This window comes from Molothrus ater, chromosome 11 (assembly GCF_012460135.2).
Source record: "Molothrus ater isolate BHLD 08-10-18 breed brown headed cowbird chromosome 11, BPBGC_Mater_1.1, whole genome shotgun sequence".
NCBI lineage: Eukaryota > Metazoa > Chordata > Aves > Passeriformes > Icteridae > Molothrus > Molothrus ater.
This window is the reverse complement of record NC_050488.2, coordinates 4,410,638-4,435,616: the sequence shown is the minus strand read 5'-3', so window position 1 is coordinate 4,435,616 and position 24,979 is coordinate 4,410,638. Positions and strand designations below refer to the sequence as shown.

The window sequence follows — 24,979 nt, the reverse complement described above, 5'->3', positions numbered from 1 at the left end:
GAGCGAGACGCGGCGGGCTGGAAGCGGCAGCGCTGCCCGGGCAGCGAGGGCAGCGGGACCCGTGAGTTCTTGCCGCCGGGATGGATCCCGAGAAGGATCCCAGGAAGAATCCCGGGTGCCACCGCGGGGCTCCGCGGGGCACGGGGCGGGCGGGGGCGGGGGGGGGGTCCCGGGAGAGAGCCCCGCCCACTCCCACCGGCCCCACCCACTCGGGTCACGCACCATAGACCACGCCCACCCAACACAGCCCCTTCCTTGGCCCCGTCCCGTGATCCCCTGAGGTCACTTCCGGGGCGGGCCGGAAGCGGCGCGCTCGCGGTCGCGTTCAAACCGCGCAGGGCCGCGCCGCCGCTCCAGCCCCGGGGCCGCGACCCTCAGGAGCCTCCCAGGTCACCGGTCCGGCCCCGCCATGCCCATCCGCGCACACTGCACTATCTGCTCCGACTTCTTCGACAACGAGCGGGACGTGGCGGCCGTGCCTTGCGGGCACACCTTCCACCAGGCCTGGTGAGCGCCGGGACGGGCGGGGGCTCGGGCCCAGCCGTGGGTGTCAGCCGTGGGCACCTTGTGTGGTCCCGCGAGAGGGCTCGGAGGAGCTCACGGAGCTGCCGCAGCAGCCCGGGCTGTGCTGATCACACGTGTGAACGGGCTGTCCCGGGAGGTGGTGGAGTCGCCGTCCCTGGAGGCCTTTAAGGAAGGACTGGATGTGGCACTTGGCACGGTGGTGATCGGTCATAGGCTGGTCTCGATGAGCTCAGATCTTTTCCGACCTACTTGATTCTGTGCTTCTGTCGCTGTGCTGCCTGCAGGCTCCCTTCTCCCGAAGAGCCAGTGTCACAGGGTGTTTGGAGGGACTGATGCTGGATTATGGTGAAGGTGCCCTGGTAATTCCGTGCTTTTCTAGGACTATGTTGAAAGGAAATGTTTCTTCTCAGGAAATAAACTTTGTGTGGGGAGAGGGTGGGCATTTGCTTTCCTGGCTAACGAGCTTGGAGAGGACCACGGGTGTGATTGTCACTTCTCACTCAGCAGCTCTGCTCGGGCCTGCTCTCTGCCAGCAGCCAGCGGAGCAGGGAGAGCTTCCAAAGGGAACCTGCCAGCTCCAAATCATTACCTGCTCCCAAAATAAACCTTTCCAGTGTGATGTGATGGCTTGGTTGCAGAATGCATTAGTAGCTGTCCTGGGGAGCCCAGCAGGTTTGTGTTCGTCGTGGCAGAGCAGAGCCCAGCCTGGCACCCCTGGCTCAGAGATCCGTGCTCAGTGGCACCCTTGGAGCTGGCTGGGCTGGAGCTGACTGTCACAGCCTGATAGAGCAGCTCCCGTGTGCATCCACTCGCTCCTGCGAAGCTGTGGCTCCTCAGTGCCTGTCTCCCAGAGAGATCTGAGCTCTGCAAAAGCTCTGCCCTGTTAAAGATAAGCTCACATGCTAAATTCAGCCAGGAATTGTCTTGGAGATGTGGGTGGAGCATGCGTGTGGAACACGGAGCTCCGGCCGGCCACAGCGCTGGACTGAAGGTTTGCAGTTCTGCTTTAGTGTGTTGTGTGATGAGGAGTCACATCCTGCTGTCTCCTGGGGAGCTGGGGCATGGCCCCTGGAAGCAGTGGCCCAGGACTGTAAGGATTTACTGTGTTTTCCTTTTCTTTCTCAGCCTCTTCCAGTGGTTTGACACTGCACCGAGCCGGACATGCCCGCAGTGCAGAAACCAGGTAAAGCCATCCCCCGTGCACGCCTGTGGCACCAAGGAGCTCTGGCCTAGGGTGATGCCAGAAAAAGGCTCGTGGTAAAAAGCAGAGGGACTTTCTGTCATTTGGGAATCCCCAGAGGAGAGGAACTCCCCTTCACAGCCCTTTGGGTTGCACTGGGCTGAGGGTGCCCTGCTGCTGTCTGTACTGCAGCTCCTTTCAAAAGGGGCTATGGGTTTTCACAGCTTTTCCTTAGGCTGGGTAAGTATTGCCATGATGACAGGAGGGGCTGCAAGGGCTTAGTGGGGCACCTGACTGGTGTTTGTGGTGTGCCCAGCCCATTGCTGTCAGGTGAACAGCCCATTCTGCTGCACGTGGGCCTTACAACCCCTCCTGGCTTAGCAGTACTCGACCTTCCCTTGAGAAAAGCAGTGGCTGGGGAGAGAAGGAAGGATGTGCTCTGCTTCTGAGATAGAAGGCTGAGACTTGGGTTTCCATTGGCTTAACTGGTACCTGAACGTCTTTGAAGTCCCTTGTGTCACCAGCCTTCATGCCACCAGCAGGTCTTGGCACGTAGTGGCTGCAGGAGATGTTTCCTCGCTCTCAGATGAAAATTTTTAGCCAGCTGCTGCTTGGGCTTATTCTGTGTTCGTGCTTCTTTCCTCCTCTCAAGGTCTTGGCCCTTGTTCCTTCCCTGACTTGTTGATTCCCTCTGTTCTTCTCTGCCTCTTACATCTCTGGGTTACCATGGAGTTATCGCGAAATAACATCTTATGTGGCAGTAACCATGCAATTAGCTGGTGTCATGACTGTATATAATACTTAAAACACAAAGCTGTAACTGCATGGGGGAGGTGTGGAGAGCTATCAAATTCAATTACAGCACCTTCTGCCTGCAGAAAGCAGCACGTACTTCTGTCTTAGGATTTGGCATCATGTTAGCTCAGCATCAGCTGCTTTGGGCTGAGCTGCCAGAGAACAGACTGCGCTCGATTCAGAAATGTCTGAATCTTTCTGCTGTAGCTCAGGAGCTTGGCTGGAGTCACACTGCCAGAAACTGAGTGGGGGGTCTGCTGCTGTGCTGTTGAGCCAAAGCAGAGCATCAGCACTAATGGTGTCAAACACGTGATCTGATTTGCCTTTCATGGCCTTGTCACAAGACAGTACCTTCTCCCCCTCCTGTCTTCCATATCTGTTGTTTCCATATTTGTGCCCATCAAACTCTTCTGTCTCCTGTGTTTAGGTCAGCAAAAGACATATCATCAGTAAGCTGTTTTTTGATGTTACCCTGGACGAGCAAGCAGCTCCGGATGCTGAGACCTTGCAGGTAACTTGATGGGGGAGTTCTTTCCTCATGTGATGTTTCAGCCTCCTGGGAGGGTGGCCTGGCCTGCTGGTCCTCTGCCAGCAGGTGCTTCCCCAGCTGGAGCTTGCTGTGCTCATGTGTCTGACCTGAAGCATATCAGTCTCTTTAGCATTCCCTCTGACCAAATCCCATGTGGTGACTGAAGGAGCCTCCTCTTCTTCCTGCTCTTCTTTCTGCTTCTCACTTTACCTGGAAACCTCCTGAAACACCATCACATCAGACTGCTGTTCCTCCCTTGGGAATGAGGGTACAGAGCTGTTCCCAATGACAAGAGAAGGGAAATCCCAGATGCAGTGAATTGCTGCTGGTATCTGTGGTGTGGTTGTGTGTGAGCCTTGCTGACCCCTCTGGAAAGAAGAGGCCATTGGAGGAACCTTCTGTGCAGGGCGGTTGTGCAGATTGAAGGATGTAGGGCTGGGTGATTCCCCAAGAGAGATGAGGAAAGGAACTGCCTGAAGCCACACCAGCAGCAGTGAACAACGTGGAGGCTGGGTCCTGGCAGAATCCTGGCTGGAGCTGGGATGCTGGTGGTGTGCTGCAAGTGCCACCTTTGGGTGCAGAGAGTTGTGTGTGAGTAGGGATAAAAGCAGAGTGGCTGTTCCACATTCTCCTTTGTGTAGTGTGGATGAAACACGGGTCCTTCTGTCTTGGAATTATCTGTTCCAAAAAAAGGGTGGCCGGTTGACCTTGGTATAACGGGATGCTTGTACCCTCTTGTGTTTAGAAGCAGCATGTGCAGCAATTACCATAATTAGCAGTTGCCATGACAATTCTATATGTACTTTGTATGTCTTTAAAATAAAGCCAGCCAGACTAGAATGTCAGTAGCAGTGTCTTTCTCCAAGATCACCAGTAACAAATCTGAAGACTGAAGTGTGCAGAGGAGTGGAGGAGCATCTCTGGGCCCTGGAGCTGCGTGCCCTCACAGCAGATACATTTCCTTTCGTATGGATTGAGATCCATTCCCACAGGTGTAATGAGATGGGTGACTCGGAATGGGTTGTCTGGAGAGAATCGCCCTAGAAAATCTTCCTGTTCTCTCTCACCCCCACCCCAGGATCTAAAATGGGTTCCCCCAGCCTTCTGCTCCAGGCAGGCTGTGCAGAACTGCTCCCTTGCTCAAGGGCAGGACTGTGGAGCTGCTCCTGCACAACAAGCTTAATGGTAACTCCTCCTGCTCCTATAAATCTTGTGTGTATGTGTCAGAGCAACATCTAGCCTCAGTGTACAGCCTGCTTAATGAGGGCTCTAAGGTCACCAACAGAAAGAACCAAATACTTTTCTGGGTAAATCAGCATCATTAGCTTGTGTGGGTATTCACTGCTGTGTGCACTGTACAGGTTGCTGCTGCTGCAAGCAGTTTCATGTGGTGTGCTGCCTCGTTTCTGGAGATGTGGAGTACCTTAAGAGCACTGATGCCTTGTTCACAATGGGTGAGGGACTAATGTCCACCCAGATGTGAGATCTGCCTGTGACAGTGTGTCTGATTCTGGCCAGGCAGCAGTTCAAAGTGAACACGTGGGCCAAGCCTGGGCTCTTCAGAGGATGAGATAAGAACCTCTGGTATCCTCAGCCAGAAGTAACTTCACCTGAGGAAGAAAAAAATAAAAAAAAATCCAAGGTTTGTGATGAACCACTGCCTGGCCCTCCAAGAGCCTGGGCATAGAGTGGTGTTCATCTGTGTATTCAACTGGAGCTGTATCTGTGCAGCCCACAGCTGTCTTGGAATGAGCATTTGGCCTCCTGCCATGAAAAGGATGTGCTAGAAAGCAAAGTATGTAGCTGTGGTCTGCTTGTCATCTTGGGGTGACAAGCTTGGGATTCTCTTCGGAGAAGCAGTCTTTGGCACCCAGTGAAGTGGTTGGAAGAGCTCCCTCATGATCTGAAACCCCTTCCTGTTGTTGCAGAATTAGCCAGATTATCTTTTGTAATTGTCTTTGTTTCTGTTTCTCACTGTTGCTGTTACTCAGAAATGTTTACAGTCACAGGAGTGCTGGGGCTGTTTTGCTTTCCTCCACCCCCAGGCTAAAACTTCAATAAAAACACCAGGGGGAACCTGGATCCCTGGAGTAGCTGTGGAGCACAGGCTAAGTGTCCAGGCATTTCCTTCATTACTGAACCTGGGTTTAGCCTATATTGAATTTAAAGATAGTCCTTGTGAGCAGAACAGTCTCCATGTGGCTGTTCCCAGAGCAGGAAAAGGGTGAGTTTTGGAGTGTAACACCTCAGTGAGTCTGTCAAGAGCTGCTTATGATCTGGGGACTGCAGAATTCTTCCAAATGAGATTTTAGCTTGGTGAAGAGGAGGTGGGGGGAGGATTCCTGCCTGTAAACCTGCTGGGGAAGGTAGAAGCCTTGGAGGACAGCTGTCTGTTTGTGGTCAGGATATATTCGTTTGATCTTGGGAAAATGTGATCTTGTAACTCAGTCTGGCAGGGAGAGGAGAGCTTCTCTCGGAGGAGAGAAAATTGGGAGCGGCTTTTAGGAGCTGTGGTGGAGGATGAGGGATTTCAGATTAAGTTGATGAATGAGGTAATGTTACATAGCTGCCTGAAGTAGCCCAGGGTTTCTTTGCTATCATGAAAATTAGCACATCTTGTGAGCCCACTAATCGTTCCTGAATAGGACTCTGAGGAAGCTACTTCAGAATAGTTCCTGCAGCAGAGTTAATTCCACATTAGCCCTCCAGCAGTTGTGCCCCTTAGGGCAAGTCCCAGTCAGCTCTGCTCGGCTTTGCATTTAGTCCCTTCTGCTTTCCAAGCTTTACATCCCACATTGCCTTTCCTGCCTTTATTGTCACTAGCAGAGCCCTAGCTCCAGTCCTGTCAGAGCTGTGGTCACTGCTGGTGCTATTCTCGGCTCAGATTTGCATGTAGCATTCTGGGTTGCACAGATTTGTGTGCCTGTGTTGGCATTTTATTGTGGTTTTATTCCACTGCAGTTCCTGCCTGACTTGTTACGTGCTTTCCTCTGCAGTTCTCTAACACAGCTTTTTAAGTCATCTTCTGTTGACTCTTTCCTGCATATATTTATCTCTCTGGTTTTTCTTTTAAATATATATATAGATATAAATAGCCTCTCTTTTTAACCTCTCCACATTTCCTTTGGCTATTCGCCAGTGTTAAATTATATCACTTCATTTTCTGTAATTTAAACTTCAGGGCATCTGCTGCCTCTTTCTGATCCTTGATGAAGGCGTTAGAAATAGTTGATGCTCCTCAGACCCTTGTGGTACCCAGGAGATTTTGTGCACTCTCAGCTGGTGTGTTATGGATTGGTTTCTCAGTGATCTGTTTCCAGCATTCGATTGAGCTGTTAGCTCATATCAGCATCCTGAACTGCAGTGACTTCAGTGTCTGTCAGCATGTTTAAGTGCATGCTTGGTTACCTTTTCAGGTGTCTGGCTGTGCTCTTCTGTCTCCCACCTCCATCTGATTAAAGTTCACTTCAGTTTAAAGAACTCTCAGTAATCCAGTTAGTCTGGCAACATTCCTCCCTTATTGCCTTGTTTAGGTAAAACATTATAAAAATTGTTCTTGCCTGACTTCCTGTGTTTCCCTGAGAGCCTTCCAAAATTATTCAGCTAAAACAGGATGACTGACAGTGTGAGAAACACAAGGTTGACAAGGCTAAGATGAAGCTGCAATCCTCTCTTCTCCCCCTGAAGAAAGCCAGTTGGAGGTGCTCTTTCCGTTCCCTATGAGAATCCAGGCTTGTAACTCCGTGCTTGTTGTTTCTATATCCCCTCTTCAGTACCTGCCTGGTCCAAAAGTCCTGCTGAGAAATCTTTTTAAGATCTGGTGAAAGCATCTCTGCAGGGCATTTCCTAATGGGCTTTTCTGTGTTGTGTTTCAGAATGAACTGGACCAGGTGAAGGCCCAGCTCTCCTTGAAAGGTGAGTTCCTGCAGCCTGCAGGGGATCAGCAGCTCCTGGGCTCTACCTGTGCCAGGTGGCTTGGCCAGGTCTGAGGAGCCCCTGTGCAGAGGCCACCCCTCTCTGAAGCCAAGGGCATGGTTCAGGCTGCAAGCTGTTTCGCTAGAGCAACTTCTTCAGAGCTTTTTCTGAGGCGAGAACACCTCCAGTGAGGCAAAGCTTATATGACAGAGCCTGAGACCACAGCCTGGCCCAGCTCTGCTGTAACTCAGGAGTTCACTGCAAGTTTAGACAGGTAGATGCAATCTTTTTGCCCCCTTCCTAATCACAAGCTTACAGAATTGCAGCAAAGCTCTATCTGGAGCAGGCTTGAAAGCAAAAGCCTTGGTTTGCTTGCTGGGAAACTCACAGCTGCATATGGCAAAGGTTTATTCCCTCCAACAGATGAGAGGGTGAAAGTGGTGTCCAAAAGCAGCATTGGAATTGTTTGGCTGTTGCAGTGCCACATGTGTCGCGCGAAGAGCAGACGGAGTTCAGTGTGCACGCACTTCCATCTTCCCATCTTTAATTTTAGAGGATGTTTGAGGGAGGCAGGAAAAGCAAAAGCCCTGGAGACTTGTCGATGGGTTTTAAGCATCGTCTGTAGGCAGCCTGTCATCAGAACATGAGTCATGAGCAGCAAAAGGAAAATGTCAGTCTAAGTGACAGAAATCCTTAAACATGCTAGCAGAAGGGTAAAAAAATGTTTAAAGAATGCTGGGGGCTCACCCACGCCCCAAGAGTTGTCTTTCCTCTGCGTTCCCTGCATGCACGAGACAGACACGAATAGCCAGTAGATTGAGGATTCGGTCCTTAGCCTGAGAGTAGAATTGGATGGTCTGCACGTCTCTATTCTGAGGCCTGTTCTCCTGCCAGCTTGGTTGAGTTTAGTGACTTGGTAGAGAGCCAGATCTTCTGGGGAAGGTGGCTGGGATTCTTACTAGGATATTATCCAAGAAAAACTGCTTGAAGGCCTGCTAATCTTCTCGGCTTCTGGTGAGTAGAGGTTGGATTTGACATTCCCTGTCCCATTCTCTTTTCATACTGGAAATGCGAAGCTCCTTCCCACCTCCTGCCTCCTTTGCTGTGGGTACTCTGCTCTCTGCTGGTTCCTGTGTATAAGTTCTCCATGTGAAGCTATGCTCTGCTCTGTGTGCTGCAGAGGAGCTGTGGAGCTGCCAGGCTCTGATCAGCCTGCAAATGGCTCGAGAGGTGCCGAGCTCCGAGCAGGCTCTGTGGGAGGCACTCTGAATGAGCTGAAAAATCATTCCTGCAGCACAGAGGGGTTTGATTCCTGCCATCTGCCTCTGGGCAGCTGGGAACGGAGGAGGGGGAAGCCCTAACTCTTCCAGTGGGTGTGGAGTCCCTGCAAATGCAAGGGAGCATCTCCAGGCACTGCCTCTGGTGGGAAAGGGTTATTCAGATCAGTGGAGAAGCCACCCGTGTGCTTCTGCTGGAACATGTTCCTCTCTTGTTCCTCAGTCCCACATGGCTCTTTTACTCCCTGACTGAACAGTGCAGCTTCACTGCAGGTCATGCTTCCACAGGATATGGAGGCAGAATTTGAAACTGGATGGCTTGCAAGGAGAACAAACTTTTTGGAAAGGTACTCTTTGGCTCTCTACTATTGCCAGGCTGGAGCCACAGGCAATTTTAGCAAAGACTCTGAAGATGCTGAGCTGAAGGTTTTACCCTGCCCTTAGCAGGGTTAGGTGGAGGGGTTCCTGCTTTCCTTATTACCCAACTGCTTTGAGCTTCTCAATGATGCTGGCTGTTCCCTGTTTGGTCTAGGAGCTCCTGATAGTGATTGTTGCTTTCTGACCTGTCCTTCCCTTGTCTCCACAAAACAAATTGAAATCTGGTGGTGGTTTCCACCACCTTCTCTCTGGTGGTTAGGGGCATGTGCTTTGCTCCTGGATTGCCAGGAGGAGAGAGAGCAGGATGCAAAGGTTTTGTGACCTGCAAAAAGTGGGCACTTGGGGAATCTACTTAAGCTGTCATGTGTCCTGTGATGTCCCCAGTGTCACTGCCTCCTGCCCTTTGATGTAGGTGCTGTGGTTAGTGAGGGCACGTGCAGCAGCTTGGTGGACCCCTGCATACAGCTGCTCAGTGGCCCCCAAAGGGGTTCCTGACACGTAAGATTCCATGTGGAGAGGATGGATACAAAGCTCTCTTCTCCAGCTCTATGACAGCTTGGTGTAACTCGAGAGGAATTATTTCCTTGTGCAAGCCTGGCTTTGAGAAAACGCAAGAGTTAAGATACATCATCTTAATGCTAGCAGGGCTGGCGCTGGAAAGCTATTAAAGGGAATTTTTTATCTTTAGTAAAGAAATCTTGAAGCCTGCTGGCACTGAGAGAAGCAATTGCTCAGTACAGACCCTGGTGCAGACGCCACTTAGAGAAATGGCTCTCTCCAGGAATGGCCGAATCCTGGCAGCCTGGAGCTGAGCCTGCCAGCAGTCTGTGTGCTGCTGCTGCTGTGCTGCAACTGGAGTCTGGGTTACCAGGCCATGACCTTTCTGTTTCTTCCTTTCCAGAGAAGGAAAAGCGGGAATGCCAGGCTGTTGTGGACGGGCTGAGGGACACTCTGGATGTGCGCAACGCCACGATAGAGTCGCTCCAGAAGATGCTGGGAGAGACAGAGATGCTGTGCTCCTCTCTCAAGGTACCCTTCCTGTCCCCAGTAGGGCTAACCATCATGTAGTCAGTGTTAGTTCTGTTGAAGATCTCTGCAGATCCTGCCAATAAAGAAATTGTGCTGGTGGGATTTTGGGTCTGGTACCTAGATTTTCATTTTGGTTTGATTAATCGAAGCAAGTGCTGTTTCTGGACTCGAGGTCCTGTTTGTGCTCTGCCTGAGGTGATTCAGAGGCATAAAAAGCCTACAGGCCTGTGGTTTGTGTACAGGTGCTCAAGGTAGAGGTATCCCTGGTGAGGGAGAAATGCCAGCCCAGCCTGAGGAATGTGGCTGAGCCTCACTAATGAAGTGGCAATGCTGGTCATAAAGGTAGTAGCAGGAATCTAGTGTGGGAACTAGCCCCAGCACCCCATTGCTGAAACAGTGGTTCCCTGAGGTAGAATGTTCTTCTGAAATGGGTTTAGGCCAAGTGGGATTCAAGGAAAATTAGTTTCTTACTTTGATTGGGGGGAGAAATCAAACTGAAAATTATGGAGGGGGAGTTGCAGGCTTCAGCTGAGTGGGATCTGATCCAGCTAACTCTCCTGTCTCTGTCTGTTGCCAGGGCTTTGCCTCAGTTAGGTTAGTAATGTTGTGAAGTCCAGGGATCAAATATTCCTGTTGTGCTTCAGTGTGCAGTGACTCAGTTTGTAGTCATGTACTATGTGTAAACAGCAAGAGGAAGAGGGTAGGAGCAGGAGCAGCTTTGTTGGGATGTCTTGGAGCAGCTTTGCCTTGATGCTGGGCTGGGCAGTCTGTGCTGTGTGAAGGTGATGTGCCTGTCTCAAGAAGGTGGGGTGCAGGCAGGTGAGGTTGTGAGCTGCAGGCTGGAAAGTGGGATCTGCTGCACTTCCCATGCTGTCTGACCCAGTGTCCTAAACTGCATCCTGTTTCTTGACCTTCAAGGCCAAGTGGCCCAGAGAGAGCTTGTAGACATGTCGTGGTGCTGTTGTGCTATATGCCACCTGCAGCTGGGCTCTTTTGGGAGGAAGCATCTGGGGGATCTACCTGATACTAGGACAGAAGGAGTAAGGAATTAATGCCAGGCAGGCCTCACCCTGGGCCAGCACAACTGTTTTTGCCCAACCATGGGATTATATCGAATCTGCTTGCATGTAAAGGCAGCCTGGATCTTGGCCATGCCATAGATGCTGGTGTGATCCTGGATAGGTCAGTGACAGGATACCTCTGATGCCCCCTACTCCAGCAGAAATAACTGTGGCAGTGGAAGCTGGTACTTGCTGCTCAACTCAGCATCTCAGTGCTAGGTTTTCCTGCCTTGACACCTCTGGAGGAGGCTTTGTGCTTATCTTCCCTGCTGCAAAACCCTCTCTGTATGCTTAAGTCCCTTTAATGAAAGCTGGGCAGGGCAGAAGGATTAGGGACCTGGAGGTATCTTTTCTGTGGTGTATGGGGTTTCCCAGCTGAATGCCAAGCACTGTCTTAAACTGCATCATTAAAGATTAAAGCACTAAACTTCTGCAGTGAAAATACAGGCTTAACTTGCTGTGACGCAGGTTAAGGCTGTGAGCTGGGCATGTCTTCTGCTGGCACTGCCAGTTTGCTGCAGTTTCAGACTGGCTGAAGCTGGGGCCTCTGCCCTGACCAGGCACAAAACACTGCTGTGGGGATCTGGAGTGTTGAGAGTTCTGGTTAGGGAAAAGCCAAAGACAGGTTCCAGTTAAACAAGAGTGACACATGAGCCTGCAACACTGTCCCTCCTCAACTTCCTGGTGGTTTCACAGCTGTTTGGTTTCTGTGGCAGGAAGTGGATAAAATCCTTGAACTTGAGTGGGCTGGAGCTTTACAAGGCAATGATCTTTTGCCAGGCCTTTCCCTGCAATCAGCGCTGTGCTGAAACCAGAGCCTTTCAAAGTTGCTGTGCAAAGTGCCCAGGCACACAGAAACCTAGACAGCACAGATGCATCAGAATGGTGCTAATTCAGCTATCCCCATCCTCTGGCACACTGCAGATGTGTGCTTTTCCATCTCAGCTGAGGTTCTGTGTTACTGCTGGAGAGGCAATATGTGGTGGTGTTTGCAGGGGTCCCAGGACGAGGAAAGAGAATCTTGACTCCATGTTTCAGAAGGCTGATTTATTATTTTATGATATATATTATATTAAAAGAAAATTATATATTAAAACTATACTAAAAGAATAGAAGAAAGGATTTCATCAGAAGGCTTGAAAGGAATGAAATGGAATGATAATAAAATCTTGTGACTGCTCACAGCCTCGACACAGGTGGCTGTCACTGGTCATCAAGTAAAAACAGTTTCACATGCTGGGTAAACAATTCTCCAGATCACATTCCAAAGCAGCAAAACATGGAGAAGCTGAAGCTTCTCAGCTTCTCAGGAGAAAAGATCCTGGCAAAAAGATTTTTCATAAAATATGCCTGTGACAGCAATAGGCTGCAATTGACTTGCAGGAGGTGAGAGAAATGCCTAGGGGGTGTCTGATTTCACCCAGGTCTTCCAGAAGAGACCCACTCATTCCTATCTATGCTCTAAGCAGCTAATAGCAAGGAGAGCTGGGAGGCTGAAGCAATCAGCTGTGCACGGAGGGAAAGGCAATAGCAAGATTTGCTTGCTGTGGACTCCTTTGCTTTTGAAAAACAAATTGTCACTGCTGCATACAGGGCACTGTGCAGCAGAGAGGGGCTGTGACATGGGTTCAGCTCCAGCCTTACCTTGTGATCAGCACTGAGACCCTGCTGTGCTGTGGGGAGCAGAGCTAGGGGTGCAGTGGGAGGGAGTCCATAATCCCAGGCTGCTGAGGTGGTGAGAGCATTCAGCCAATGTGTGCTCCCAGCTGCCCGCAGCGTGCATAAGCCAGGATGTTTCTCCAGCAATCCCTGGAGCCTCACAGCAGGCTGGGTGTGCTTGCTTCCCTGCAGAAGCAGATGAAATTCCTGGAGCAGCAGCAGGAGGATAACAGAAGTTCAAAGGAGGAGGCTCGCCGGCTGCGGAACAAGCTGAGAACCATGGAGCGGTGAGATCCGGGTGCGCCCTGGCCTTGCAGGCTTGGCTGCACACCTCTCCCTTTTTGGGGCGGGGAGCAGGGTTCTGCTGGGCCTGCTGCAGCACCCACCTCCATGTGCTGGATCATCTTATCTTGAACTTTGAAATGGCTGCTTTAGCTGCCCTTACATGCCTCCTGCCCCTGCTGTTTGCAGACAGCTGCTCTCCTTAAAGAGCAGCAAGGCAGGGTACTGGCCTCATCTCTAGTGCACTGAGCATGGCTATGTGCCATTTCTGTTATCAGAGGATGCTGGGGCAGAATGCCAGCCCAGGAGCACAGTGAGCCACTGGGCTATAGGGACCAAGAGCTGGGCATCAGTTCCATGTGCAGTATGTGTGTGCAGCTGCCCCTTCTCTAGTCCAAGTAGTGCTGCTTTTCCCCAGTGAAAAGCCCTGCTTGAGGTGAGGCAGCTGTCTCTCTTCTCCCATGACACCCAGAGTGCCTGCAAGAGAAGCTCAGGCTGCACCAGCCCCTTGAAGGGGAAGCAGGGCTTTTGTCTCTTTCCCAGGTCTGTTTGTGATTCATGTGCTGAGAGTATGCTTTTTGTTTGTGTTTTTTTGTGCAGGATCGAGCTGTTGCTTCAGAGCCAGCGCTCGGAAGTGGAGGAGATGATCAGAGACATGGGAGTCGGGCAGGCAGCGGTGGAGCAGCTTGCAATCTACTGTGTCTCCCTTAAAAAGTAGGTGCTGCAGGCTTGGCACAGCTGGCTGGTGTTGTCCTGGGAGTGCCCAGGGAGAGCCCTCTGCCGAGCACCCACAGGCACATGGGCTCTGTGGGGCTTTCACCACCTCTTAGGGCTTCCACTGGGCTTTGACTGACAGATCCTGGGGACCTAGTTTGGAGCCTGTCACACTGAACTGTTCTTCTTGTCACTGTAGTGACATGTGTGTCACCATGGGAACTGTCTCCAGAGTTGTCAGTGCACCTATGAAGTGATGATGATTATTCCCTCAGCTTTCCTCTCATGCCCGGGGGAAAGCAAGCGGATGCAGAGCTCTGGGTTGTGCCCTCTGCAGCACTGCACTGTGCAGCTGTGGCCTCTGGCAAAGCAAGCCTCCACTGCTGCCCCTCCCCTACCTGGATATCCATCTGGTCCTGCTGGGGAAAAAACACAGCTTTTTTTGTGTCTGTTCTGATGGCAGCTGAATAACTGCAGCTTTGGTACAAAGCTGTAATGAGGCAAGTGTCCCTGTGGTGTAATTGGGAATGAATGTGCATGGCCAGTAGTGGGAAGTCTCTGAAAAGTCACTTAAAGCAAAGTCCCCTGTTTGCTGCTGGCATGGAGGCTGTGCTCTGTTTTCTGTCTTTTTCACTGGCAATTAAAACACCCCTGGCTCTGGTTCCCATTTTGCTGGTGGAATCAGGCATGGTACCCCATGCAGGTTTTTTCTCCCCCATGGTGTAGTGGAATGTGTGACAGTGTTAGTACACTCACTCATCTTTGTTCCTTAAAGGGCATTGTGTCTCCTGGGTTTTCTCTGGTGGCTCTGCAGGTCCAGCATCAATTTGAGGGTCTTGGCTTGACTCTGAGAAGTTCTGGCTCAGCTGCCTTACGAACAGTGTGACTCTTTGGGTCTCTTTGTAGGGAATATGAGAATTTGAAGGAGGCTCGGAAGATCTCTGGTGAGATGACAGAGAAGCTGAAAAAGGAGCTGTTTTCTGTCAATAATAAGGTAAAGGGAGAGTGTGAGTTGCCAGGGTGACATCTGGTCTGTAGATCCCTGTCCATAACTGAGGTCCAAGGCCTCTGCAGTGACCCCCTCCCATGCTGATAGGTACAGGTGTGTGGAAGGGCCAGGCTAGGTTTCTGGGTCAGGATGTGATGTGGTGAGCAAACAGCTCATGGGCTGTTGTCAGGAGGGCAGTCTCTGGGGACAGTGCTGGGGCAGCATGTGCAGAGCAGCCAGAGTTTGGCAGGGAGCCTGTGCTGGAAGGCAGCAGCACACAGGTGCTCCACTGCTCCCACTGGGTTCTGGAAGTAGCAATTCCTTCATCTGGCTACTCTGCTGAGCACTCAGCTGCCAGCTCCTCCTGCTGCAGAACTGGGCCCCTAAGGAAGTGGGAAGGGGTTTGGAGCCAGAATTAGTTGAGCAGGGCTTAGTCCTGGCTTGGCACATCCAGTCACACCCAGTTGTGACTGGATGTGCCTTCAGCCAACTGAGCTGGGCCAGGGCTCCCACATCATGCTGTGCTCAGGGCAGGAGAGCTTCCCAAAGCACAGTGAGGACACACAGGTGGCCCTGCACAGAGCCTGCCTGGGCTGCTCCTGAGCTGGTGCAGAGCCTGGGGATGCTGACATGCCTCTGCTGCTGTGCTCCCCCTGCTCCAGGCATGGCCAGGGCTCTGTTAGCTCAGGTCAGGCAGGACTGTCTTTGTTCTGGTAGTACATCCCTGTGAAAAGTGTGTGTGTAACCTCAGTCCCCAAGGCACAGGTGTTCCCTGGGGCATCCCTGTGTCTAAGCCAACAAAGTGAGAAGCTGTGGGTGGATTTGGCCTACTTCTGTTACTCAGCCATTGCTGCTGTCCCCTCAAATGGAGAAGGAGGTTTTCAGATTGCTGTGCTGTGCTCCCCAGAGAAGTTAACCCCTCCACAAGGTTCTGCTGCTGGAATTGGGCTGCTCCTGGCTGAGTCAGCCCCAAGCTGTGGTGGCCAGTGGGGTCAGGAGGATGCGAGTCAGTGCACAAGGGGCTCCAGGCTTGGCTGCCAGAGAGCTGACTGTACCCACAGAGTGTGAGCTGGCCCAGGCTCCCGGACCCACTGAAGTGTCTGAAGTGGTAGCAGGCCACTTCCTGACCCCTGCTGCTGGCATGCTTCCCTGTTGAATCAGGCTCGTCCATGTGCCAGCACTGCTGATGCACAGCCATCCTCCAGCCTGTGGTTTGTGATTTCTGTGCTCTGCTGTGTCCAAAGTCCTGCAGGAATTTAGAATGCAGCCACCAAGTGTTAGAGCAGTGAAAAACTCTTGCCGTGAGGCATAAGTGCTGGGCAAGCAGCCCTGGACATCCCTCTGCAGGCAGCTTGTGGAATTGGGCAGGGATTGGATTGCACTGGTACAGGAGAGGTTGGTCAGACTGACACAGGAAAATGGAGCCCTTAAACAGGGGAAGTAGCATGTGCTGCAGAGCACACTGCTCTCACAGGGCTCTGCAGTCTCCCTTAGGCAGGTAAGTATAACCCACACTCTGTTGTGTTCTGCAGCTGCAGAAAACGACTTCAGAGTTGGAGAAGACAAAGGAGGAGTTAAAAAGCACACAGAAAGATCTGAAGAATGCAGACAAGGAGATCTTGGTGAGAATATCTTTCTTCATGGCCAGCTGCCAGTTACTGCAGACTGGTCTGCAGCTGCAAAGCCAGGACTTATGCTGGCTTTTGCTCAGTGACTAAATTTCCCAGCCTACCTCTGAGCTCCACCTGATGTTGATTTATGGAAAAGGGGCAAAGTATCTATTGCTAAATTTTTCCTTATCTCACTGGCTGCTTTCCATTTTCTCTCCAGAGTTTGAAGAAAAAGATAGACATCCTGCAGGATACTCTGAAGGTCCCATCTGTAACCAGGGAAACACTCAGTCGGCTAGTCTTGGAAAGGTTAGTGAGCTGCATCCTCACACACAGTACAGGCATGTAGGGGACAGGTCCAAAGCCAGAGTTGACACTTTAACTGAGAAAGCAGAGATGTACTAGTCTGGTAGGTGTTGCAGAGGTATGGTGGTTTTGTTCCTTGTATCCTTTTTCTTGTAGCTGATGAGATGATGTTTGGTTTACGTGGAAAAAGTCTCAGCGGATTTGGGTCAGGAGAGGGTGGAGGAATGGCCTGGGTTTTGAAAAAGTCTTTGTCACTGTGCCCTGCCTGGGAAACATCCCTAAAGCTGCTGTTCTTGTGGCTTTAGAGCTGGCCATGTGATGAGCATGCACTGGTGTATGGTGACCAAAGATCTCAGCTAGGCAGAGGAATCTGTCCTGAGAAATGACATCTGCTTTTATGCAGCCTTTCTTGAGGAGCCTGTGCCATTAGCCCAGTAGAGCAAGCTGGGTTGTGTCCACAGAGCAGCAATGTGTCAGTGTGATTCCTGGGCTCTGGGTGCTGGTGTCACAGCACTCAGCATTTGAGAGGGAGCAGTAATTTGGGACATAGAATTTAAACTCTGGGGTTCAGATTGTCCTTTCTTTGATGTGTAAGCAGAACAGGGCTCTGCTCCTGGTGCTACTGCTGTGTGAGCACTCAGTGTCGTGGGGTGCAGCCCTACCTTCCCCTGGGTGCAGGCAGTGGCTCAGTGACTGATGCTTTTCCTGGCCTTGCAGCCCTGCTCCCATGGAGCTGCAGCATCCCAAGCTCCACCGCCCAGCCCACAGCGATGAGATCAATCTGGATGCCACGTTCGACGTGGCCACCCCTGAACACCAGCCCTGCACAGCTCCCCTCGGCCCTGCAAAAAGGCAGAAGCTGGATAAAAAGCCGTGAGTTTTCCCTCTTATTTCTGCTTCTAAAGGAGATCAAAGTCTCACTGCTTTGGAAGTTTCTGTGTGAGATCAGATATCTCCAGCTGCCTGATGGCGTGCTGCAAGCTTTGTCGTCATTTGCTTGGCCTTGTCTGTCCTTGCCAGCTCCATTTGAACAGTAAATCTCTGCTGATTTGCTCCTTGGGCTCCTTACAGGCCTCCTGTGGTAAATCTGGCGAAGAAAGTTCTGAAGGAAGCAGTGGAGGTAAAAGGACTAATCTTGATTTTTCTGTGTCGCCTCTTTGATTCTGCTGTTAATAAGCTTGGAATAAAGAATCTGTTTTCTCCCTTGTGGCCATAGACTGGCCCATCTATAGAACCAGTCTGTGCTTCAAAGTGTTTTCCTTGATGGTCTCCTAGAAACACTGTTGCTGCCTCAGGCCTCCTGGAACTGGGCAGGAGAAAGGAGGGTGGGGACCCACGTGCTTGCTGATGATTCTGCCCCAGATATGCTTCACAACCACCACTGGAGCTGACCACAAGGCCTGTGGGGTCAGCTGAGGTGGCTGTTTGCCCAGGCTTGCTGGTGGCAGTGTCCTGCCTCCTGGGCACTGTTCCACATGAACCCCAGTGGGAGGTTGGAAGCTGCTAGTTTCCGACCTGACGTGGTATGGCAGTAACCATTACCTTAAATAGCTGTCTGTGTTATTAGTGCTGCCTGTATGTGGATTCCATTCAGCAGATTGTGCTGGTTAAAGGGCTTTTCTTGTTATTTTGTGGGACAGAACGGGGCAGATGATCTGGAGGATGATGCTCTTAAAGGACTCTTGCCAGCATTCATCAGGAACTCTTTTCTCTCCAAGAAGCCATCTTCGGGTGGTCTGCTGGGTTCCCACAGGAACATGGGCTCTGTAAGTATGACTGTCCAGTTGGTGAGTGTGCCCGGGGCTGGCACTGCCACCTCTGTCCTGAACTGACCCTGAAAGAGGAAGCGAATGAGGCTTTTACCTTGCCACATACAGTGTGTGGAAAATAAATCTCAGAGCACAACCTGGCTACTTCCCAGTCCTGCAGAGCTCCAGGGATGACAGATGCTCATTCCTTTCCTGGCAGCAGACTAAGTGGCTCTCAATGTCCTATTCCTCCACCTCCTTGGAGCGCAGGGGGTATTCTCCTTGTATTCCTCACTCCCGGTGACAAAATCCTAAGCCTTGGTTGGCTTATCTGAAAAAGTGCCCAATATTCCCAAACTTTGTTAATACCCATGGGTCTGTCTTTTTCCAAAAGTGAGGTCTTAGCACAAGTACTGAGTGTTTCCAAGTGCCTTTAACCCCTCTTCAGCAGCTGTGGCCTGCAAGACTCCCCCTTCCCCATACCCAGCATGAGGAGAAGTAGCCAAGGCTCTGTGTGCTGCTCCAGGCTCATTTGTTTCTCTCTCCTAGGTGAGGACGGGCTACGATGGCATGGGAGGCAGGACAAAGTTCATAGAGCCAGTATCCTTTCCTGCAGCTTGTGTGGCACTGCTGATGCTGTGGGCACCTCATTTCTGATCTTCTCTTTGGTCTCAACAAAAACTGGACTTGGGATCCTCAAGGAATGATCTGAGTTCTCCCTGAACAAATCTGAGCTCAGCAAAGGTATCAAGGTCCTGAACTTGCTGAGAGCACTTGTGGCTGGTTCACAGGAGTGCATCAGCTAGAAATCAGTGCAATTTTCAGGGACTGCCTGTGCCCTTGAGATCTTGTAGCAGCAGTGTAGCACAGCCTCTTCTGGCTCTGTGCCTGCCAGCCTGTGCAGCTGGAGCCCTCATTCTGTGGGATGCTGCTGCTCCACAGTGGTGAGGAGTGGCTGGGCTGAGCTCACCCTCCCAGGTGTGGAGCTGTTCCTGCCTTGGGATTGCTCTGCCATGGGAGGCTGCAGGCTCTGGCTGCTCTGCCTTCACCTGCACAGTGTCCTGGCTCAGGAGGTCTTGCAACTCAAATAGATATGCTGTTAAAATGCTGGTTTATGTGCAGGGAGATAGCATAGAATCATGAAATCATTAATGTTGGCAAAGAGCTCTAAGATCAGAGTCCAGCCATTAACCCAGCATTAGCAAGCCCACCACTAACCCATGTTCCCAACCAACATGTCTGCATGTTATTTTAATGCTTCCAGGGACTTCCACCACTTCCCTGGGCAGCCTGTTGCAATGCTTGACCACCTCTTTAGTGAAGAGATGTTTCCTAATATCCAGTTGAAACCCCCTGTGTTTGGAAATGTTCCCTGACAGGCGGGTGCCTGAGCTCTGCTCCCGTGAGAAGGCAGCAAAGCCCATCCTGTCCTCAGGGATGCAGGTATATGGGTGCCAGGTCTGTGTTTCAGGCTGGTCTGCAGCAGGTGTTGGATCACTTGTGTTCCCAGAGCACTGATCTGTGCTTTCCTTGACAGTTTTACCTCCAGACAAACCTGGCAGAAATCCGTCCATTACCAGTTAGGAACAAAAAGAAGGTCTCCAGGCCAGCATCTGCCACTCCTGCACTTTCCTCCAGCAGCAGCCAGGCCAGAATGGACACTTTCCTGCTGTGAGAGCCCCTGACTTCCTGGGAGAGGCTTGGAGAAGAGGCTGCAGGGCAGAGCACACTTGCCCAGAGCCTGTCACGAGGCAATGTGCAGCCACCACTGCCTGGGGTACTGTTCACAAAGCACTGATGCTGCCCTGTGGAGAATCCTGCCCTTGCAGCAAGCCTCTGAGGCCAAGCCTCTGGCTAGTGCCTGGACTGAGTTACTCTCATTTTACCATTCCTTCATCCATTTTTTCATGCAGAATTAACAGGGTTTTCTTGCCTTCTGGCCTCCTCAGAGTTCTGCAGTTGCTGCTGCTTTGGGCTCTCTGGCACCAGGTGGAACTGCACTTCTTGGATGCAGCCACAAGCAGGAGGTGCAGGAAGGTGTCTGGGATGTCAGTCTGGAGAGCAGCAGGGAGAAGGGACCTGGACCAGCTCCATGCCTGGTGTAAATAGTTCCAAGAAAGTTTACTGCAGGAAGAATTGTGTAGAGCACCCTGTGTGGCTGTTGAGTGTCTGTATATTCATCATCAAATTAAACACCTTCCCTCAGCCACAGGCCTGTTGGGGCTGGGGAGATCCACAGGTGGACTTGGGAGCTGTGTTGCCCTGCCCCATTCTGAATCATGAAGTCCAGAGTGGTCTTGCAGGCTTGGCACTGAAACTACTGACTTGGAAGGGAAGTATTGGGGTGACCCCTGCTGCACATGGAAGCAGAGATAGGTGTGCTGGTGTGACCTTTGTGCTTGGCATGTGTGGGTGTGAAACTTGTTTATTAATTTCTATGTTTTAATAAGAGTATTTTTATTATTTTGTAATTGTTCTACCTTGTGATGAGAGGGCTGGAATGGCCTGGAGAAGTGCTGAAGAATGGCTCCCTTCAGGGGAGGGGGAGGCTGGTGGGGCTGAACATGTCTGGGTTCTTCAGCTTGGATCTGTGGAACAGGAGGTCCACCCCTGAAGCAGGGCTGTCCAAGCTGCAAGGAACAGATGTGCTGAGGCACCTCATAAAGCCCTCTCCTGTACAAATCTGACCTTTCCTATTTCCAGCTGCTTCAGGCCAAATCTGTATTACTGGACTGGCTAAAAACATGTTTTTAGGGAATAAAATATGTTACTGTGTACACTTGTTAACACAACTGTCTTCTGAGCATTTTCCAGCCTCTTGCACCTTAGGAGCTTGGGTGACGGATATGCTCAACCCTTCAGGTTCCTTTGTGGTGCCAGCCCTTGGGAGACAGGCCCCTTGTGCAGGAAAGGACAGTGGTGGGGTGAAGCTGTGGGGACTGATGCCCATCCCCAGGGAAGTGAACAAGGCACAGCCCTGCAGAGCAGGAGCTGTGTCTCACCTGCAGCACCTGGGGCTGACTGCAGAATTCAGTGGAATGGAGGGAGAGTTTGGAGGAGCCAGGAGAGCGGGTTCAGAGGGCTGGGAACAAAAGCTTGAGGGGAACTTAAGCAAAGTGAATTCTGCAGAGGAGAAGCCTGGGAAAGGGTCTGCAGAGAGCCTGCTGTCCTTGTGCCTTCGGGGTAAGTATCAAGTATCTGTAAAATGTGAGACTTGCTCTGGATCTCTCCAGTTCAGGAAGACCCTTTTAAGAAGGCAGCAGTGAAGGTTTGATGTGGGGCTGGTGGGGAACATGGGCTTCCATTTTGGGGTGCTGGAGAGCAGGTGTAATGTCTGCCCATAATGGGAGAACAGATGCCAACCTGCAGTGGCGGGGTTGAGAAGGGTTTTGGGGCTGTTTTGATACCAGGGCAAGTTTAATCTGAGGTTTGAGTGTTTTGTCTGGGCACTGCCTGCACCAGCACTGCTGCTGACAGCTGCTCCAGCCTCTGCTGCATTCAAGGTGGATGTTTTGAGTCTCCTGTGCTTGGGGAACCCATCACCTCAGGAAAGAATCCAAACAAACCAAACTTTGTGCTGTCCTGGCCACCTGCTAAGTCCTGGCCTCTCATCCACTCCTGCACTTTAACCTTCCATAGCCTTGCTGCCGCTAGGTTGTTTCTGATATGGTGTTGTTCTGGTTTATTTCACATCTGTTGCCCTGCCCAGAACTGAAGCTATTTTATTCTCTTACTCAGTGCTTTCATATCCTCCAAAGCTCTTTTCCTCCCTTGTTACACTTTCTGCAGCCCACACCTGCTCCTCGGGGGACATCAGTGACCTTCCCTGGGCTGGGGATAACGAAGGGGCGGGGAAGGCGCTGAGATCCCTGTTCCTGGGGCTCGTTGAAGCCGGTTGCTATTTCGGTGCGCTCCGAGGTGAGGTTGGACCCAGTTTCACGTTTATTTTGGGATTTAGCGCGTGTGAGTTGACTCACAGCCCATAAAAAGCAGCCGCCAGCACTGCCCGGGCCTGGCTCCGCCCGGGCTGGCGCGCCCAGGGACAATTTTGGGTCCCCGCTGGGGTCCCCCTGAGGCGGGGCCCGGGCCGTGGCAGCCGCAGGGTGGCAGCAGGGGACCGGCGGTGGCAGCGGGGGACCGGCGGTGGCAGCGCGTCCCTCCGCCCACGGGGACCGGCACCGTTAATTACCGCCCCTCATTAAGGGCGGGAGAGGGAGGGAGCCCTGGCGGTGCTCTCTGACGTCAGGGGCAGCCTCCGACCTCACACAGAGGGAGCGTGGCCATTGGCTGAGTGCTGTGTGACCTCATGGATGGGCGGTGCTGGGTGGCTGAGACTGGCACTTAGGGACAGTGTGTGAGCCCATGGGCTCAGCCTGTGATGTCATAAGAGAGCAATGGTGGTCACTGGCTGGTTTCTGGGTGGCCATGGGAAGGACAGGGTTGTTATTGGCTGAGGCTTCATCACCTCATCAGCGAGCCTGTGACATCACAGGGAGGCGTGTGCTCATTGCCTGGCTGAGAGTGACTGCCATGATGTCATGAGGTAGCAGGGTGCTCATTGGACAGTAGCATGTGACATTGCAGGGCTGCCTGTGACCTAACAGGGTGCACGACAAACACTGACTGGCAGTGTGACATCACAAGGCAGTGCATGACCTCACCATGGCACAAGACACTCATTGGCTGGCAGGGTGTGATGTTCTTGGACAGCTCATGACATCAGGGAGGAGTGGGGTGCTTATTGGCTGATGTGGTGTGATGTCCTGGAGCAGCCTCTGACATCATGGAGGAGGCAGATGCTCATTGGTTGTCAGGCTGTGACTTCCAGGGGCAGCACATGACTTCATGAAGGAGGGGACACCTCATTGGTCAGTGGTGTGTGACATCCTGCAGCATCCCGTGACCTCATGGGTGAGCGGGCGCTCATTGGCTGTTGCGTGTAACCTCATGCGGGACTGCGCGCCCATTGGCCGCCGGCCCGTGACGTCACGACAGACGGGACGCTCATTGACGGCCAGCGCGGGAGCGCGAGTGGCGCCGCCTGGCGGGCGCGAGCGCCGGCGCTGCGCGGCGCCGATTGGCCGGCGGGCGGGGCGGGGCGGGGCCGGGGGGCACGTGCCGGTGGGGCCCCGCGGGGCGGGCGGCGATTGGTCGAGCGAACGCGCGCGTGCCCGCGGCGCGAGCGGGCGCGGGGGCAGCGCATGCGCGGGGCGGCGCGGGCGGGCGGCGATGGCGGCGCGGGGCTGATGGCGGCGGCGGGGGCGGCGCTGCGCTGAGGGAGCGGCCCCGGTCCCGGTCCCGCCCGGCCCGACATGGGCAACGAGGCCAGCCTGGAGGGCGGCGGCGACGACGGGCAGCTGCCGCCCGCCGCCGCCGCCGCCGCAGGGGCCCCGCCGCCGCCCGCCGCCGCCGCCGCCAAGCCGCCTTCAGCACCGGGCGGTGGCGGACAGCTCCCGCCCGCCGCCGGGCCCAGGTCAGAGCGCGGGGCGGGGACCGGCGGGGGGCGCGGGGTCGGGCGCGGGCTCCGGGCTGCGGGGGGATGCCAGGGCGCGGGGCACGGCTGGGTGGGGGTGTGGGCACAGGGGAGCAGGGGTGGCGGTGCGGCTGTGGGGGGGGACACGCGGGCAGGAGTTGCGGCCGTGTCGGGTGAGGGGTGCGCGGTGCCGGGGTGCCGCCGTGAGCTGTGATCGGGGCTGGTGTGGGGCGGGCAGGGCTGTCTGGGGGCAGGAGGTGCCGTGGGGTGCCGCTCTGTGGGGCACGTGCAGGCGAGCGCAGGCAGGGGAGACAGGAGTGTGCACGGACTGCGAGCCGAGAGCAGAGACGGGGCGGCTGTGGGGTGTGGGCAGCAGGGAGCAGGCAGGTGAGGGAGGTGCGCTGGGCTCACGGAGGTGATGGAGGCACCCGAGGCAGGTCACTGCTGGAGGGTGCAGCCCCAGGGGGACTGGGAGCTCGGGGACACCCCTGGGTGCTGGGGAGAACAAAGGTGCGATTTGGGGCTGGGTGTGGGACAGGGATGGAGTGCCCGGGGAGGAGTGTCGTGTTTGGGGGGCAGGAGAAGGCGGGTGCTGCCCGGTGGGCAGAGGTCCAGCAGCAAGGAGGGAAGCATAAGGAGAAGAGAGGGCTGGTTCAGGGTTGGTGGGTCTGGTCGGGATGGGGGGATGGTGCAGGGCAGCACACGGCTGAGAGCACCGGGACATGTGAGCACCCCACACGTCGCTGCCCCAAATGTGACCACTCCCAAACGTGGCCACCCCAAGTGGAGCCAGCACCAAACGGGAAAGGTCGTTATGTAACAGGAGGGACATGCAGCCCTGCCAGGAGTCATCGGTGCAAAACCTCGCAGGGAGCTGCACCGAGCCGTTCTCCTTCTGCCAGGCAGCGCCAGCTGCGAGGGAGATACTTTGGAAGCGAGTATGGGATAAGAGATATTCCTTAAAACTAAAAAGCTAATCCTAAAACATCATCCTATCAGAAAAAATAAAGGCGAGGAGCAGAAAGTTGCACAGAGGGATGCGGAGGATGCGGTGGGTGGTTTGCCCTCAGTGTGTGGCCAAGGCAGGGGCATTCTGGGCTCTTCACCTAGCCTGGGCAGTGATGAGTGCTGCTGGTCTTGCCAGTTGTGTTGCTTCAGACAGGGAAAATCCAGGTGGGAGGCTGAGCAGGAGGCTGCAGTCTTGCCTGGCAGTGGGCTCTGTCTTGCTGGGCTGCAATGGCTGCTCACAGGCACACCGTAACATCGAGTGGGCTTCAGGGATGCTACAGCTGTGGGCAGGCTTCTGTCTGTAAGATCCCTGTGAGCTTTCACACAATGAGTGTGAAAAAAATAAGTCTGAGGGAAATTGTGCTCATTTTTCTCAGTTCCCCTTGCTAGAGAGTCACAACCCCTCTGCTTTGGATTCTGCCAGTGAAAAGTTGTTTGCAGCTGCTCGAACAATTTAAAATTAAATACCTGTGAGGCTGTTTAGGCTGCTGTAATGAGAGAA

At 53.2% G+C, this 24,979-nt stretch overlaps 2 protein-coding genes across 2 annotated transcripts in view; both read left to right on the top strand.

Moving 5' to 3' along the window:
* The first annotated feature begins 14 nt into the window (after positions 1 to 14).
* On the top strand, positions 15 to 20,773 carry TRAIP (TRAF interacting protein). The gene is made up of 15 exons (XM_036390798.2): positions 15 to 507; positions 1,651 to 1,708; positions 2,928 to 3,011; positions 6,905 to 6,944; positions 9,501 to 9,628; positions 12,541 to 12,635; positions 13,231 to 13,344; positions 14,251 to 14,338; positions 15,865 to 15,954; positions 16,163 to 16,251; positions 16,966 to 17,121; positions 17,320 to 17,368; positions 17,889 to 18,014; positions 18,546 to 18,596; positions 19,546 to 20,773. The coding sequence occupies exons 1-15, from the start codon at positions 410 to 412 to the stop codon at positions 19,669 to 19,671; spliced, it is 1,392 nt and encodes a 463-aa protein (XP_036246691.1). The 5' UTR covers positions 15 to 409; the 3' UTR covers positions 19,672 to 20,773.
* A 2,476-nt stretch (positions 20,774 to 23,249) lies between these two features.
* The window catches only part of BSN (bassoon presynaptic cytomatrix protein), an 89,083-nt gene continuing 87,353 nt past the window's right edge, over positions 23,250 to 24,979 (top strand). Inside the window, 1 exon segment of the mRNA XM_036391240.2 lies at positions 23,250 to 23,469. Coding sequence (XP_036247133.2) covers positions 23,309 to 23,469 — 161 coding nt within the window. The 5' untranslated portion in view covers positions 23,250 to 23,308.